This window comes from Sesamum indicum, linkage group LG9, assembly GCF_026168435.1.
Source record: "Sesamum indicum cultivar Baizhima isolate 11 linkage group LG9, ASM2616843v1, whole genome shotgun sequence".
In the NCBI taxonomy this organism is placed as follows: Eukaryota; Viridiplantae; Streptophyta; class Magnoliopsida; order Lamiales; family Pedaliaceae; genus Sesamum; species Sesamum indicum.
The window spans coordinates 25,496,398-25,512,713 of record NC_142665.1 but is presented as its reverse complement, the minus strand read 5'-3'; the positions used below and the strand labels follow the sequence as shown (position 1 = coordinate 25,512,713).

Sequence of the window (16,316 nt, the reverse complement as noted above, 5' to 3'; positions counted from 1 at the left end):
GGGGCACTTGTAAGAAAGATCCTTCTCTCCTTCGCATGAGCTCTCCGCGGATATAGTTTGAAGAACACTCTTCTTGAAGATATTAGTTGAGAAGAAATATTTTCTTTTGTTGTTGCGGTTCGTATTCTTTTTTATTTTTTATTTTCTTTGTATTCGCGTTGGAAACTATTTTTTATTCGGTTTTGCGAGAAAATCACCGCAGAAACTATAGTTTATGTTTTCTTCTACTTTTTTATTTTTTATTTGAAATGTTTGCCGCTTTGGTTGTTGGTGTGTACCGTGGTTCCTTGTTTTTTTCTTCAAGAGGTTTAAGCGAAAAACCCTAAAGCAGTTTGTGGTTGATGTTTGTTTATTGTTTTATTGTTTAGTTGATGAACTAACTTCTTACAGTTCTCCTTTTTATTTGGTGTTTTACAGGTCTAGCTATATCCCCTAAAGTTGAAAAGAAGATTTTCGGGGATTTCGTGTTCTTTGTATAAATGGCCAGTCTTGAAGATATTGTAGCGGCGACGAAAGTTGTTGCTGAGAATTCTGACAACCTAATGAGCAGTGTGTCAAATGGTGGTGCAAGTGTTCCGGTTAATGAGATTGATCTCCGGGATGGTCTTGTTGGTTCTTCAGATCGTGTGCTTGGGAGGGATGAAAAGGTTCAAGATGGCAGGGGGTCTTGCAAGGATAATGGTGGAAATGGTGATGAGAAATTTAATGTAATTGAAAGAAACTGTACATATGCTTATGTGAATGGAGATGAGAAAGGATATGGGAACGGTGAGAAGGTTGAGGATTGTGACAATAGGTTTTGTGTAGGGGATTTTGTGTGGGGTAAAATTAAGTGTCATCCATGGTGCCCTGGCCAGATTTACGATCCAAAAGATGCCTCAGATTTTGCTGTGAAGCATAGCCAGGAGGGTCGTCTTCTTGTGGCCTTTTTTGGTGATGGTTCTTGTTCGTGGTGCTTACCCTCACAGCTGGTACCCTTTGTGGAGAATTTCAAAGAGATGTCAATGGATAGTACTTCTAAGAGCTCTCTCAATGCTGTACAGAGTGCCGTCAATGAGATTGGTAGGCTTCTGGAGTCCAAGATGACATGTAAGTGTGTACCGTTGGAGAAAAGAGATGGCCTCGCCAGGCCTGTGGCGGCAAATGCTGGAGTGAGAGCAGGAGTACTTGTGCCGGAGGTAGATATCCGTCGATTTCCTATCCCAGAATATGAGCCTGCTGACATACTCGCAGAATTGGTGCGCGTTTCCCGAGCTGTCCGCTTTGACAGTGTGTTTGAGCTTGCTGTCTTGAGAAGCTGGCTCTCTGCATTCTATCGAGCCAAAGGTGGTTATAAGTTGCCAATATACCTGGAACCGCTTCAGATTGAAGGCATGGAAGACAAGAATAAAAATGTGGCTGTTGTAGCTGATGATTTTAGTGTTCCAATTGAAGTCCCTATCTTGAGACCTACGGAGGATGACTTGATCACTTCACCTACAGTTAACGCTGCAAAATCCCAGGTCTCATCAGATGATAAGATATATCATAGACGGAAGCAGAAAAGTGTTGCTGAGCTTATGGGAGAAAAAACTACTGTCAAGTCCAAAATTCGGAAGAAAGCTACAGTAAAAGAGGAAAAAGACTGTGGAAAGTCCACATCCTCCTTGAAGAGGAAGAAGAATAATGATAGAGAAGTAATGGAAGGTGGTGAGGGCAGGCCTTCTTCTTTAACAGGGAAGATTGGTAAGAAGAGACAGGCTGAAGTTTCTGAATCTCCCAAAATAGGAAATGATGATACTGTTCTAACTGCAGAAAACAGTGCAGCTGCGGCTGTCAATAGTGTAAAGAAAGGCAAACCAAAAGAAATTGAAGTTGATGTTATTGAAAATACTTCTGGAGCCAAAGAGGAATTGGATGAGGCATCTACACCCAGGGAAAGGAAGAAAAGTAAGTACTTATCTCCTCCTTATACAAATCCTAGTTGGTCAACAATTGGAAATTCGAGCTCCAAGGAAAGAGAAACTAATAAAGTTACCAAGACAGATAGGTTGGGAGAGCACGTAATGAAGGCTTCTGGAGACCATTGTACATCACCACCTGTTTCCAGATCTGTTGATAATGCATCTGAAGGAGAATTGCCTGACAGTGAGATTAAATCTGCTAATAATAGCCATCCGACAGTGAAGAATGATAGTAAGATGACTTTTGCCGTAACTGATGTTGATCTCCCTGTGAATGAATTGCTATCAGAGGTCCAGCATGCAGCTGTTGATCCTCTTTACTTGAGCAAGGAGGGTGCTCTGGATATGATTTGGGCATTTGTTTCTGCACTCAGAAGCTCTACCTATTTTCACGGATCAGACTATAAATTATATCAGAAGTGCAAAACAGGTAGGAAAAGAAAATCAATGCCCTCTCGGCTGGGAAATGAAGAAAATGACCTTGCCCAAGAAAATGCCAAATCAAGTGACCGGAAAACTCCCAAATCCGCTAAGACTGAAAGAAAGCCAGAAACATCCAAGTCCAAGGATGCTGCTGAGAAATCTCGTGCCGAAAAAAATGCAAAGAAACTAGAGGGAAATTCTTCGTTGTGCCTTTCTCTGACATTCAGACCCGGATTTCCTTTGCCCTCAAAGGAAGAAATTGTGAGGCTCTTTGGTGAGTTTGGGAGCCTGAATGAGAAGGAAACCAAATTGGTGACAGATACCCGCTCAGTCCAGATTGTCTACATGAAGGCCGCTGATGCAGAAGCAGCCTTTAGATCATCAGTAAGTCGCAGTCCATTTGGTGTTGAGACTGTTGATTATCAGTTGCAGCATCCTTCATCTGACTCAAAGTCTCATGAATCTCATCCAAAACTTTCTTTGTCTACCGACCGGGCCCCTCACAGGCAAGATATTTCCACACCACCAACGGGTGATGTTATGTTAGATGTTAGAGTCATCATGCGAAAACTGGAGATAATGACTGCTATTCTTGAAAATTACCATTCCAAATTCTCACCCGAGGAGAAGTCCAGCTTGAAGGATGAGATGAAACGTCTCATGGAGAGTGTAGAAACAGCGAGTGAGAAGGTACGAGTCATGGCCGAGAGTACGTGATCTTTGAAGAAGATTGAGTATTGTATGGGGGGTGTGAGGCAATCTACTGATTCATTTTCTTGGAGGTTCTTTGTAGTCAACTCTTATAAGGACAGTTGCTAATCCTTTTGCTTTCTTTAGGACTCCTGTATGATAGTAATAGGACAATTAATCAGTCTTGTTATAGTAGGCCTGACACTAGTGGATCAGCCTATTTTGGTTTTTGTATTCCTTTATCGGCTGCACAATTCAACTCTTAAACCTCTGTGACGGTGGCCTGACATTTTGTAGAAGCTGGGTCTTGGCCTGTTGATGCGCCTTTCTGGAAATTTTAACTGAAAATAGACTATCTTCTTATTTGCGGATGTTTAAATTATTTGCATTCCATTTCTCTGCAGTGTGTCTAGTTCCCTTAATATCCTCTGACGGCATCAATGCTAAAAGTTAAATTTTGCTCGTTCTGCATGTTGACAATTTTTGATTTAGACTTTAAATACGCCAAGTTGGCCTAAAGCTAGCCATTCAATTTGATAATTTCCAAGCTAAGTTCTTCTGTTATTTCAAATTAAGTGGAGCTCAAATCCAAAGATTGGGATTGAAATCAAGAAGCAGGGCCATGAAACTCATTCAGTACTGTGCAATACATACATGAAGGGATAAAAATCCGTTTCCAAGAACAAGTGGAAAAGAGGCAAGAAAAACATCCCGAAGCAATTGCATTCGTAATATAATGCTTCAGGAGTTGGTTTAACAAGGAGTTACATTCAATATAAGGATAAAAACTATTTGAAACTTCGTGAACTAAATATAAATAGAGAGAAACAAGAAATCAATGCTCCATTTACATTAAAAGAAAGAGGTTCCAGTTACAAATGATGAATGGTTCCACATCATATTCCTAGAATCTCTCAGTCTTCAACAGGGTCTTGAGGAGTTTCAGCTGCATTGCGCTTGATTGCAATGACAGGGCAATCAGCATGCTTTGCACAGAATTCGCTGACGGTCCCAACAAAAACCCTACAAAGTCAATCAGAAATTTGAACGCCCCCCTGATGAGAACATTAAGAGCAGCTCAAACTCTTACAGGTAGAATACATCTCATGAACAATTCCAATGATGGATCAAACCATGAACAGAGGCTATTGTTCCATAATTTTTCAACATTCATTTTGTAATGGATGCCTAATGTATACTTACTTCTGAAAAGGACCAAGGCCCCTGCTTCCAAGGACAAGAAAATCTGGCTGTACCCGTTTTACCTCATGGCAGATGATTTCTTTAGGATCACCTTTCTTAACCCATGCTTCACAGGCAACCTACAATCATAATTTTTCCTTCATTAAGGGTGATTCAGAAAAGAAAAAAATATTGAAAGATGCTGACTAGGGCAGATTAACTTCTAAGGACATCGGAAAAAGTTGCGTGGTACAAACACATGCAGGCAAAGTGAGCTCAAAGAGGGAGGATTGCAAGATCCACTAGAGGAGTCCTTTCTTACCCCAATTTCATTGCATTGCTTCACAAAGTACTCCAAAAGATGAAGTCCCCTTATCCGGTCTCTGTGCTTCATAATCATGAAATCCGCAGGAGAAGCATATATGCTATCCATATCATCAAAGCCTAGACAAATAGAGGAATTTAGTATTTTCGACATGTCTTTCATAGAGATAAAGTACCTATCTGTTTAAACAGGATAAATAAGTTACACAATACAGAGAACAAACTGACATGGGCACATCATTACATTGTATTTTATAATAAGGAATATGAGAAACAAATTGCTTAAGTAGTGGATTTGTCCCGGCATGGAGGAAAAAGGCTATGTCCAGCAATCTCTGCATCCGAGACTACCGCTATTCAAGCATCGTATACACATTACAAAACTTGTATTGTTTCAAGGTTCATCCCTGGAGGGACTCTGTCATATTGAAAAACCTATGTAACATTTGCTTGGGAGGCCAAAGAATCATGAAACTCCTCACTGAAACAGTAAGTACATAATACAAACATCGTCCATGAACAGCTTAAAGAAAAATCAGGTGGTCCTCATGGGCTTAAGAATCATCTAATAAAATTAAAGAGAAACTAGAAATGATTTCACAGTCACAATTTGCGGGCAAGTACTGCCGAGTCAAGAGTCAAGTTCAGAATATATACTGGAACTGTAGAACACAAAGATACATAAGGTTGTCAGGTGTTTGCATATCCGAAGCACCATATTTGCAAGTAAGATTTTCTTGATCCACAAATCCCTGGAGATAGAGTGGTGTCTTGAATAGAAAACCCTATATTATTACTGAGCATGAACATACCCTCTGTAGCACATTCATTCATCGCTAAAGACAACCAAGAATGATTGGTAGCACCGGACAAAGGCATCGAGAGCTGCTGTTAAGCTCATGGACTAATTGGTCTGCCCACAAAACACTGATCATTCTACAGAGGTCTATAAAAGGCACGTGATCTTACGTACACAGACTTAACATGAAAAGGAAGTCTGTGAAAGCACAAATAGTTTTCTATAAGTTGAAAACTTAAAGTGGAGTTGGAAATACTGCCACAGACCCAACAAAGGAGAGGCAGAAAGCAATGTCAAAAACTAAATAGATTAATTAACTTCTCCAGTTCTATCCAAAAGAGCCATTAAATTTAGTGATATCTAACACAGGAAAACGTAAAATTAGAATTGCACATATCCGCCAACATGAGCCAGTGCACCAGATATACCACAATCCAAGTGCAATTCACCACCGTATTATCTCAAAGCTGTAGTGAATGATAAATTATAATACACAAATTATAATCTCAAATAAGACAGACAATCCTCCGACAAACAGAAAATAGACAACCGCAAAAGAGCTCATGCTAGACACGTTATACATAAGTCAGATTCCGGGAAACTCACTCACTCACTCGGTGTATCCAAAAAAATCAATTCGCAAATTACCACAGGCCAAACAAAACATTCTTTCGTTACCATCATCTGCTCCAAAAGCATACTCAGGAAAAACAAATAAAAAAAGAATCAAGGCATATTAAAAATCTAAGCAAAAACATTCGACACATTTCCAAACAAAATAAGCAACATGAAAGCATTTACCAAAGCTGCGAGCACGAGTACATAAAAACAACATTCTAAATAAATTAATAGAAATCGAGGACTGATTTTAGCAGTTATACCGTCTTCATCAGGTACTTGAACATGAAGCAATAGGAGTTTGAAACCAGAAGTATTAGAGCGTATGATTTTCTTCACTGTCCACTCGAAAGCACCGCTACTGCTTATCGACGCGTGCGGATACCCTTTGATCGTCGACTGGTTCACCGCCACCATTATCCTAGTGGGATCGGCGCTCTCTGCTGCCATCGCCACTCACCGAGTCAAACTCCGAGCCACGCCACTCTTCCACCACGACAAGCTTCTGCGCGAGCCCGAACCGCATAAAGTACAAACTTCATAATATGAATCAGTTTTAATAATTCACTGAGCAAAGGCTGTGTTTGGTTCACTCCCAAAAAGAAAAATTAAAAAGAGAGGTATTTTGAGTAGATTAATTCAGCTTCATCCTCTGGTTATGTCCTGCCAAACAAGCCCAAAGTGGACCATGTTTCCGTGTGGAACGGTCTTGTGTATGTCATGTGACCCATAAAACAGCTGTTGAAGCAGATCATTTTTATGCGAGTTTCATAAAGACGACGTGTCACCACTTCGATAGAAGAGAAGTGGCGGGATTATTAGTGGGCTTGGCCTCCTAACATGTGTTCATATTAAATATAAAATGAAGCCCAATGGGCTGACCCCATTTTGTTTGGGCCCATTCCTTTCTTTAAGGGTCTTCAAATTCTAAATCTACTTAAATCCTTATACATTTCCTAAGAAATAGGCTTAACCAACTTTTGGGAAAAAAATACTAATAGCATCCTATTTTCAAAATTATTTCCCCATAAGTATCAACTTATTTAAAATTAATAATGATATTGCAACACTAATTAATTATCAAACATTACTTCTCATGTTAAAATGCAAAAATATTCACACTTTTCAGTTATCATAATTGATTATTGAAAACTCTAAACGAAGACAATTACGACTCAAACCTGTGATCAATCACAAAAAAAAAAAAAACCCACTATTCACTTTGTATTTTTTCGTATTGGTTATAAATATATTGTAAATATTAATTATCATTATGTATTAACATTCATAATAATACGAAATATTCCATAAATTGAACATATTACCTCATAATCATAGAACTTTAATTTCTTTAATTAAACTAATATCCGTTAGCGTATTATTTCTTTTCTTTTGGATATATAAGATAGATTAGAGGATGATGACCACGAAGTCAAAAATAACTAGTACAAGAAGGCGTCATTACAACAAGTTGGTTCACTCCCAACTAGATTCACACAACTTACCACTATTTATTTGGGGGGGGGGAATACAATTTCTAACATATAATAGAAAAAATTAAAGTAAAAAAGATAATATTTTGAGATGAAAAAATATAAAGGAATTTGGAATGGGAAGGAGAAAAAAGGGGGTGAAAACTAAATAATATAAAAAAAAAAATGAATTGGAGTATAAATAGAAGTATAATAAAAAAGAAAGGAAGGAGATGATGAATAATAATAGAGTAGGGAGGAATGTTGAAATGAAGAGTTGATAATTGTAGGAAATGAGGAGTTCCTTTGCTATATATAAACTTCAAACTCAAAACACCTTAACAGATCACATGAGTTGCTTTCTATGCGTACCCAACGTGCGATGCTCAATTTTGGAATGTCAAGGGACAGAATTTCAAAGGCCAAGTAACAAAATTTGTCTACACACTACACGTACCTCCATCTACGTACTCCCATACCTACTATTTCTTTTCTCCTTATATATATTCATTTCTAATTTTGAGTTATTATTACAATACTCCATTTCTTTTCGATTAATTCCATTCGTGGAGTTTTTAAATAAATATGTTTTAATTAATCCTTTACTTTCTTTTCTTTTCTTTCCTTTTTTTTTTTTGGAAGAAAAACTCAAATATATGTTGCCTATTATATTATTCTGAATTTTGTTTATCAAATAATTAAAAAACTTGCTAATGTTGTAACATATGTTAACTAAAGATTTTAATTACCGATATTAAAATCATATTAAATTTAATTCATAGCCTAATTACCGAATATGTAGTTTGTTTGTCTCACTTTATGTTGAGTTTTTTTTAATTTATTCTGTAGTTTTTAATTATATTGATGTATTGATCGAACTAATATATCATTTAATTATTTAATTTATTAAAATATCGATGTAATTATGTAACTGTCAGTTCTATTAAAAAAAATAATATCCATGATTAGCCAACAAACAAGACAAAAAAAAAAGAGAAAAGGATTGGGAGAGACAAGTAAGCATTATCACACAGACACAATTAAATATGAAAAAGTATTTAATTGCAAGAAACTGTTGGAGGAATATATATATATATATATATATATATATATATGTGCTTCTTGGGGATATTTAATTTTAATGATATAAAATAAATAAATGAAGAGGTGAACTCGAACCTACCTACCTAATTATATGCTTCAATGTGACGTTTCTTGATCACAAGAAGATTAGAAATGCCGTGATAAGGTATATATCTTGATATAAAATGAATTAGATGACTTTTCAAGCCAACAAAAATAATGTAATACTTATAAAATTATTATTCAGAATTTAAAAATAATATTTAAAATAATGTAATACTTATAAAATTATTATTCAGAATTTAAAAATAATATTTTAAACAATTCAATATATTATCAATAAGTCAATAAATTGTGGGACAAAAATTATTATCAAGAATATAACTAATTTATTAAATAATAATGAGATATTTATAAATGTACCAAAGGAAAAAAGGAGTGAATAAATCAAAGGAAGTTTAGAGTTGATGATCCCAAAAGGGCACAAAAGTTTTGCTTCATAATTAATTAGTTATACTTAATGATGCGTCAATACTAAAATAATAATGAGGATGGATGCTCTTTGACGTTGTGTGTCACAGCTTTGGCTCTTCTTCCCATGCCCACCTCCTACTCTAATTAAGAATAAGATTTGTAGTTTAATCAGTAAATGTTAATAAATATCCTAATTAATTGCTTATCTAAATTATTGATTTATTTATATATTTGATGTACGGATTAAAGAGGAATGACAATTAAAGAAATAAAAAAAGAAAAAGGCCGGAGAAAGACCATTAACGCGGGGAAAATTCTACTTTTGATTTTATAATATATAAATTTAATATATTTGATCTGATTCGATAAAAAATTATAGTAATTTTTATTTCAAATGTTATAATTTTTTAGCATATGAAAAATCAAACGTGCTAAGTGTATAAATTATAAAATAAAAAATGCAACACTCTCAACGGATTGAAAGTGCAATTTCCCCAATTGAAGTGTACAATTTATAGAGAATGAGCACTTGGGAAATTAAAGCAGGACACCTCTCAACCAAAGGGTAAAATAGGTACTTAATAATGAGCTATTAATAACCCCTTTAAGCCCAAAAAAGAAAAAAAGAAAAAAAAAACTAGAAATAGAAAGGGAAATAGACTTAAAAGGTTGGGCACTCTCCTCTCCGATCCCAAGGAAGAAATATCTAATATATCCAGAAATTTTTACCTTGACAAGAAAGCAAAAAAAGGAAAAAAAGACGGAATTCCCTTAATTGCCCTTGTCGTGGAAAGGAACTCCAGTAAAAGAAACCCTACCAAAACCCAAATGGCCAACCTCATACAGTTCTAACCACACCTCCTCTGCCCTAAACTCCGCACTAAAATTGTCATTTTGCTCTTCTTCTCCAATCCTACCTCCAGGGGACGACAATGCATTTTCCGATGTCCCGTTTTCCACCCTTCCCTTTTCCGAAATCCCACCTCTGTCCTTCAACCTACTGCATTCCTTCTTTCCTTCCAGCATACCCCGCCGGCTCTTCTTCTTCCACCCTCCGAGGCATTTACGCGCCACAGCCCACGGCAGCTTAAAAAACGCCAGCGCTAAGATGTTCACTACCGCGCAAGGGCAGCAGCACACTGCTACGCAGTCGGCGATCACCCCCGCCGTGCAGGACTGGCACGACTTCCCCGTGCACGCCACCGGATCTCCGCCCTCATCCTCCACCGCGTGGCGTCGTCGGCATGGTTTGACGACAGCAGTGCTCGACGTTGACGAAGAAGCTGAAGATGGATACTTATCGTCCATTTGATGACCTTTTCTCGATCGTTCCTACAATGCGGCAAAAACGCCTGCGAGGAAACACACTCTCTCTCTGCAAACGGAAGCTCTGCTGGTACAATGAGGGGTGCCCATACACGAACTGGAGTTTCTTTTATTAGTGGGGTGGACAGACAATGAGCAGACATAAAAATTTTCTCTCACAAATCATAAAGAAAAATCTCCATTTCTGCACATATGAAAACAAGGTGTATGAAGAAATATATATGAGTGGAGAGGATTTAAAGGGTGGAATGACTGGGGAGTGGGAAGGGCGAGTTGGGGGAGAGGGGTTTCGTAAAATATTAATTGCTTTAACGTACAAGATATGGTGTTTTTCCATGCACTTATTCTTGTAATTCCAAAGAGGTGCAGAGGTCCATGTATTTAGTGTAGCGAGGGTTGAAAGTTTTGCTGAAAAAAGAAACCAGGAAACCAACACCACCACCCGCACTCATAGCGCGTGTTTTGTACCTCAAATCCCTTTACTTTCATTTAATTTTATAATATTAGTAGTTGTGGCACGTCGTTTCTACATTTATATGATAAATAATTTTTTATATTTTAAAATATAATATAAATAAAAGTAAAATATACAAATCAATACATTACATTAAAAAAATTAAAAGAAAAAAAACTAATTTATCAGTTAATGTATAACTTCAAAAGTTAGATAAGTTGGTTATTTTGTGAGTTCAAGGATATTTTTAACTTTATAAAAAACTAGTCTAGTGGTGTCATTAATCGTCATTTATGAGCATGAAGGCGCTTTTCCTTTTATATTAGTATAGATAAATATTAATCTATATTACAATAGGCTCACCCGAGGTTTGTTATAATTATAAATACTCTCTCGTTGCTTGAAAAGTTATAGATATTCCTCTAAAATTAACGATTATTTAACAAATACTCACTCGTGAAAACCCCTTGTAGAGGGTATTCATTAAACGGGTTGTTAATTTCAGTTGGGTACTTGTAATTTTTTAAATAATAAGGGAATATTCACAATTATATCAAATTTTATGGAAGCTCATTGTAATTTATGCTAAAATATTGTTATATTTTTATTTTTTATTTTTAAAAAAGAGTTGCACATATACATAATAAAGATTGTACAGAAAAAAGTATTTGGGGTGTGTAATACTTGTGCAGCATATTCCTATTTTGGCTAATTGACAATTTGGCAGCAACAAAAATATCTGAGGATAAGATTTACCCGCGTTATGATTGGGAAACAGAGAAATAAGAACACGACATCTTGGTATTTTCCAAACGGTAACTACTGTGTTAATTAAGGATAATTATTCAACTTCAGTTAAGTATAGTAGCAGTAGTTACGTAGTAGAATAACATGTCAATTAGAGAAAAAAATAAATATATGCATTACTCCTATTTTCTTCGACTCACTTAATTTTATTTGCTAATTTGTCTGCTTTGTTTCACATGAAACTTCAATTTTAAATATTATTTTGTGGTAAAAGCTACAATACCCGTACTTACCTAATTATTGATTAATACCCAATAAATAATTTTTATTTTTCGTCATTGCCAGTAAGAATTAAGTCAGCTTTATAATTCAACTACAATCTACATTTATACAACCAATAATTATGACATTGTGAAGTTAATGAAACCTAATTCAATTGGGGATGTTGAGATTCTAGGATTTTAACTTTATTGTTCAAACCTCATAAATGGATGGGATCTATTATACTTTAATAGTAGGTTCATTTTATATTAATAGTAGTTATTGCTTAGATACAATTATATGATGTTAATGATTAATATATGAGTGATATAGTTGTCAATTGTTGTTAAATATAAATATTTGATATTGATGATTAATATTGATTTATTCAAATTTAATACAATTTATTTTTTTCACTTAAAAAATAATTATGACATTATGAATCCAAATTATATAATCATATTATTTTAAAATTAATTGTTTGTAATAAATTATACAGCCGTTGAGCCAAATTGGGGCATAGAGCTCGACTGACGAGTCCAAATCGCACTTGTCTGTGTGTAAATTCTATAATACTATTTAAAATAAAAATATTTGTCATTTAATAGTATTTATAAAATAATAAATTAATATCAAATTTATAAAAAGATACATGAGAAAAGAAGTAACTATCAAAAGATAGTGGAGGAGCGAGGAGTTAGATGAAGAATTAAAAAAAATATTTAAGAAATAGAAAAAAAAAAACAAAAATAGATACCAAAAAAAACTCTCTCTTAATATACAGTGGAGATATATTTCGACAAAATATCTGAAGCCAAAAAAATGATGACTCAATAAATTAAAATTTAATTTTGATGATTTGTGAAGGGAAGGGCAAAGGGTTGGGGGGTGGAAAAGACATGGGTGATTGAGTGGTGATTCAGGAAGGTGGGGTTGTTATATTTTGGCCAAAAATATGAAAGAAGAGCTATGAAGGGGAATGTGATGGTGCGGAGTAAGATAGAGAGGGAGCAGTGAGCAGGCACCACTCAATCCCCCCCCCCCCCCCCCCAACTCATGAAAAGTTTGCCTCCATTTGGAATGTCAGTTCCTTTCATTTCTTCTCTTCTCTTCTGCCAATACAACCTTTTCAACAGTTTCTTACTTTGTCTTCGCCGAAAACCACTCTTCCCTCTCTGTACTCCCTCCCTATTCCTATTCCTATTTCCATCCATCATTTCTCTTCTCTTCAATAATAGATTTACCCCTCCCTCCTCTATTTACCATATTACCTACTCAAATTACCACGCCCCTACTTTATATTAATTATTTGGGTAAAAAAAAAAAGAATAGAAATAGTGATTTAAGGATAAAATTAAACTCCCATAGTGCAAAATAAATGTATTGAACAACTCAATAATAAAAGGTAAAGAGGCACAAAATTGTTTTTTCCCAACAAACTTTAGCTACTTGTTTAATAATTATGTATCTTTTCCCGAGGGAGAGCAGGATTTTTTAATTGTTAGTCACACGGAAATTCATGACATCTTGAGTTAATCAAAGATATTATTCCCACTTCATCCCCAAACCCTAAAAATAATACTCGAATGTAAGGGTAAATATGCCTTTTTTATATTGCTTAAAACAAAATAATGCAAGATATTTATACATGGAACATATATATGTTAATTAAAATTAAACAAATGCAACAAAATTTAAAAATAAAAAATTTCAATCTATAATTTTAAAGGTAAATAGCGAATAAAAAAAGAAAACGAAGAGGCAAAGGAAGCGTGGAGATTCCACATGGGGTGTTACCTATAGTTAATCTTGCCTTGTAGTTTTATGCTGGCTGCCCATTTCTTGACGGTCGATTTTTTTAAATCTTCAGCTCCACCAAGCATCTGACATCAGGACTAAATTAATTCCCAATTTAATTAATTACAACTAATGATAACCCCCGACCCTCTATTTAGTTAACACTAATCTTCACATCTCAAATTAAGTAAACTTCTATCCCAAATTAAGTTTGGATGGATCTAAAAATTATTGATTCAATTTAAAAAAACTTCCCCAAATTATATATATATATATATATATTTACATAAAAAATATGTCTAATTTCTTGAATTTTATGTGATGCGACTAACATTCAACTATTAATATTCACCATAAGGAGAAAAAGAATGCAATTATCGGGAAATAGGAACTTTTTACTAATCATATGAACAGTTTTTACGATGGGATGCGAGTGTTTACTTGTTTTTCTATGTTGATTGTTGAGATGAGAGTTTTTTTTTTAAATAAGTGAAGAGCGGTTTAAGAATTTAAATTTAAAAGTGATTTTAATCTGCTTACAGTCTTCAACCACCAGTCCTAGTGAAAAAAGCTTCAATTACAATAGTGGAAGAAACAAAACAATACGTGATCCTCAGAACTGGAGTTGTTATTACAAAAATCAAGTTTGGTCAAACCAAACCAATCATAAAGCAAATATCATAGAGCAAATATGACACATTTGTTTTGAAATATAAATGTGGATCTATGTTAGAATTTTCTATAATGTTACAAATACTTTTGCCATATATGTAATGGATGAAAGTGTAAATTATTACTTGAGTTAAGTGCATCAAGGGGGAAAAGGGGGAGGGGATGAATTTGAGGAGCATATTAGTAATTAAAGACCTTGGAACTTATTAAGTAAATACTAAATCCAGTAAAAGTGATATATTAATCAAATTAAGATGTTTGAAGGTGATTATTGGAATATTAAAAAAGAAGCCGTTGACGCGGAGTGGGAGAAATGGGGCATTCATTGTTCCAAGTTCCAACTGAAAGTGAAAAACTACTCTCTGTTCAAACTTGAGAAACATTCAATCCTTTTCTACCAAGCAAAAAAGCAAAAGCAATTAGTCCACCCTCCCCACCCCCAATACACACAAGATAATTCCATTTATACTCCTTGCTCATAATGTATTTATATAAATAATCCTATATTTTGCGTAATTTTCAAAAATTATTGATAACACCTAAAAAATAAAAATAATTTGTACAATGATGCTAATATTTTAAAAAAATATTGGTATAATTTTTTAAAAAATATAAGTGATTTGCGTAATTAATATCGATGTTTTCTATGAATATATGTATAATTTTTTAAAATATATAAATAATTTGTATAAATAAATCATAGGTGTTGAAGATGAAAATGTTAATTATCCAAGAGAGAGAGAGAGGGGTTGGAATGCAGAAGAATAATTGGGTGAGCAGTTGAAAGTTGAATGTGAATCCTAAAGTACTGGAAACATTGTAAAGTTTGATGGCATATAAACTACTTTACATGTACTTCAACCCTCAAAATAGGGAAAAGAGGAAGAAGAAAGAGAAACGACTCTCCTCACTGCCTGCCTTTTTTCATTGTCAACCACTGTTCCTCATTCCTACCTACATTCTCCTCTTCATCTAATCACATTCTCAATTGATAATAATCCCTAATTGCAAATCAACCATAAACACATTTTGGCAGTGTCATTAATTAAGACATTGTCTACACACACGAATCGTACGTACCTGAGATACATTCGAAGATCGTCGCTGGTTTCCATGTCGCCCGCCAGTAAGAAGCTCGTAGATTCAGAGAAGAACTCGCAAGACGTAGGGATGATGTAGGGGAGGTGAAGGAGAAGAAATAAACAAGTGCAGAATTATGTGAAGCAAGCAGGGACAGAGATACTACTACTTCTCATCATCATCAGCATCTCATTCTCATGTTGAGATGTTTGCAATTAAGAATTCAGATCTGTGGTATTTATGCCCCAGTGTGTGTGTGTGTGTGTGTGTATGTGTATGCATCATCCTCGTCCTGACTTTCTTCTGAAAATCATATTCTAATCATTTGTGAATCTTGACTACAGCAAAGCATCTTTCTTTCTTTTTTTTTTTTTGTTTGTCCCCTGATAATTTAATATGTAGTTATATGTTTATCCGGAGACAGGAGTGAAAATATATATATATATATTAAAATTAATTATAGAGTTTAGAGTATGTTCATGGCTATATGAAATGGATGATGATTTCAGGAGTAGAAAAATACTTGTCCTTTTTCTTTCTGCGTGGTGGTGGGCACGAACGTGAGCTTGAGTATTACGTATAGCTAGTTCTTTTCTATTTTTTGTCCTCTTCAGGTTCTCGTGTATGTTGGTTTGGTATATGATTGTTTTAAAAAATTCTTACTCAGATTAGATTAATCAAATCTGAATCAATTATACAGCAAATACAATATACTTGTAGTATAATTGATGTACATATTAAAATAAGTGTGATCAATTGAATGACAAAAAGTATTATATTTACTCTATTATTAGTTTAATTCATTCAAATTTATTTTGAGTAAAAAATTGTCATGATTGTGGGGATTATAAGGCGTGGTACAATTGAATTCAGTTGCTGATAATGCAGCCATGGAAGAAGAGTTGTAAGGTTTTCAGCCTACAGCCCATACATGTACTAGTGTGAAAAGGTGGGAAGATTAACAAAATTGT

General features: G+C 34.8%; 3 protein-coding genes across 3 annotated transcripts; 1 reads left to right on the top strand and 2 right to left on the bottom strand.

Annotated features, from left to right (window-relative positions):
- The first annotated feature begins 479 nt into the window (after positions 1-479).
- On the top strand, positions 480-3,435 carry LOC105177120 (PWWP domain-containing protein 6). Its single transcript, XM_011100159.3, has one exon. The coding sequence runs from the start codon at positions 480-482 to the stop codon at positions 3,081-3,083; it is 2,604 nt and encodes an 867-aa protein (XP_011098461.1). The 3' UTR covers positions 3,084-3,435.
- A 439-nt stretch (positions 3,436-3,874) lies between these two features.
- On the bottom strand, positions 3,875-6,689 carry LOC105177122 (universal stress protein A-like protein). Its single transcript, XM_011100160.3, has 4 exons — positions 6,243-6,689; positions 4,561-4,682; positions 4,260-4,378; positions 3,875-4,079 (listed from the first exon to the last, which is right to left on the bottom strand). The coding sequence occupies exons 1-4, from the start codon at positions 6,427-6,429 to the stop codon at positions 3,971-3,973; spliced, it is 537 nt and encodes a 178-aa protein (XP_011098462.1). The 5' UTR covers positions 6,430-6,689; the 3' UTR covers positions 3,875-3,970.
- A 2,856-nt stretch (positions 6,690-9,545) lies between these two features.
- Positions 9,546-15,707, bottom strand: LOC105177123 (uncharacterized). Its single transcript, XM_020699012.2, has 3 exons — positions 15,346-15,707; positions 13,594-13,679; positions 9,546-10,518 (listed from the first exon to the last, which is right to left on the bottom strand). The coding sequence occupies exon 3, from the start codon at positions 10,314-10,316 to the stop codon at positions 9,780-9,782; it is 537 nt and encodes a 178-aa protein (XP_020554671.1). The 5' UTR covers positions 10,317-10,518; positions 13,594-13,679; positions 15,346-15,707; the 3' UTR covers positions 9,546-9,779.
- Positions 15,708-16,316: the final 609 nt, after the last annotated feature.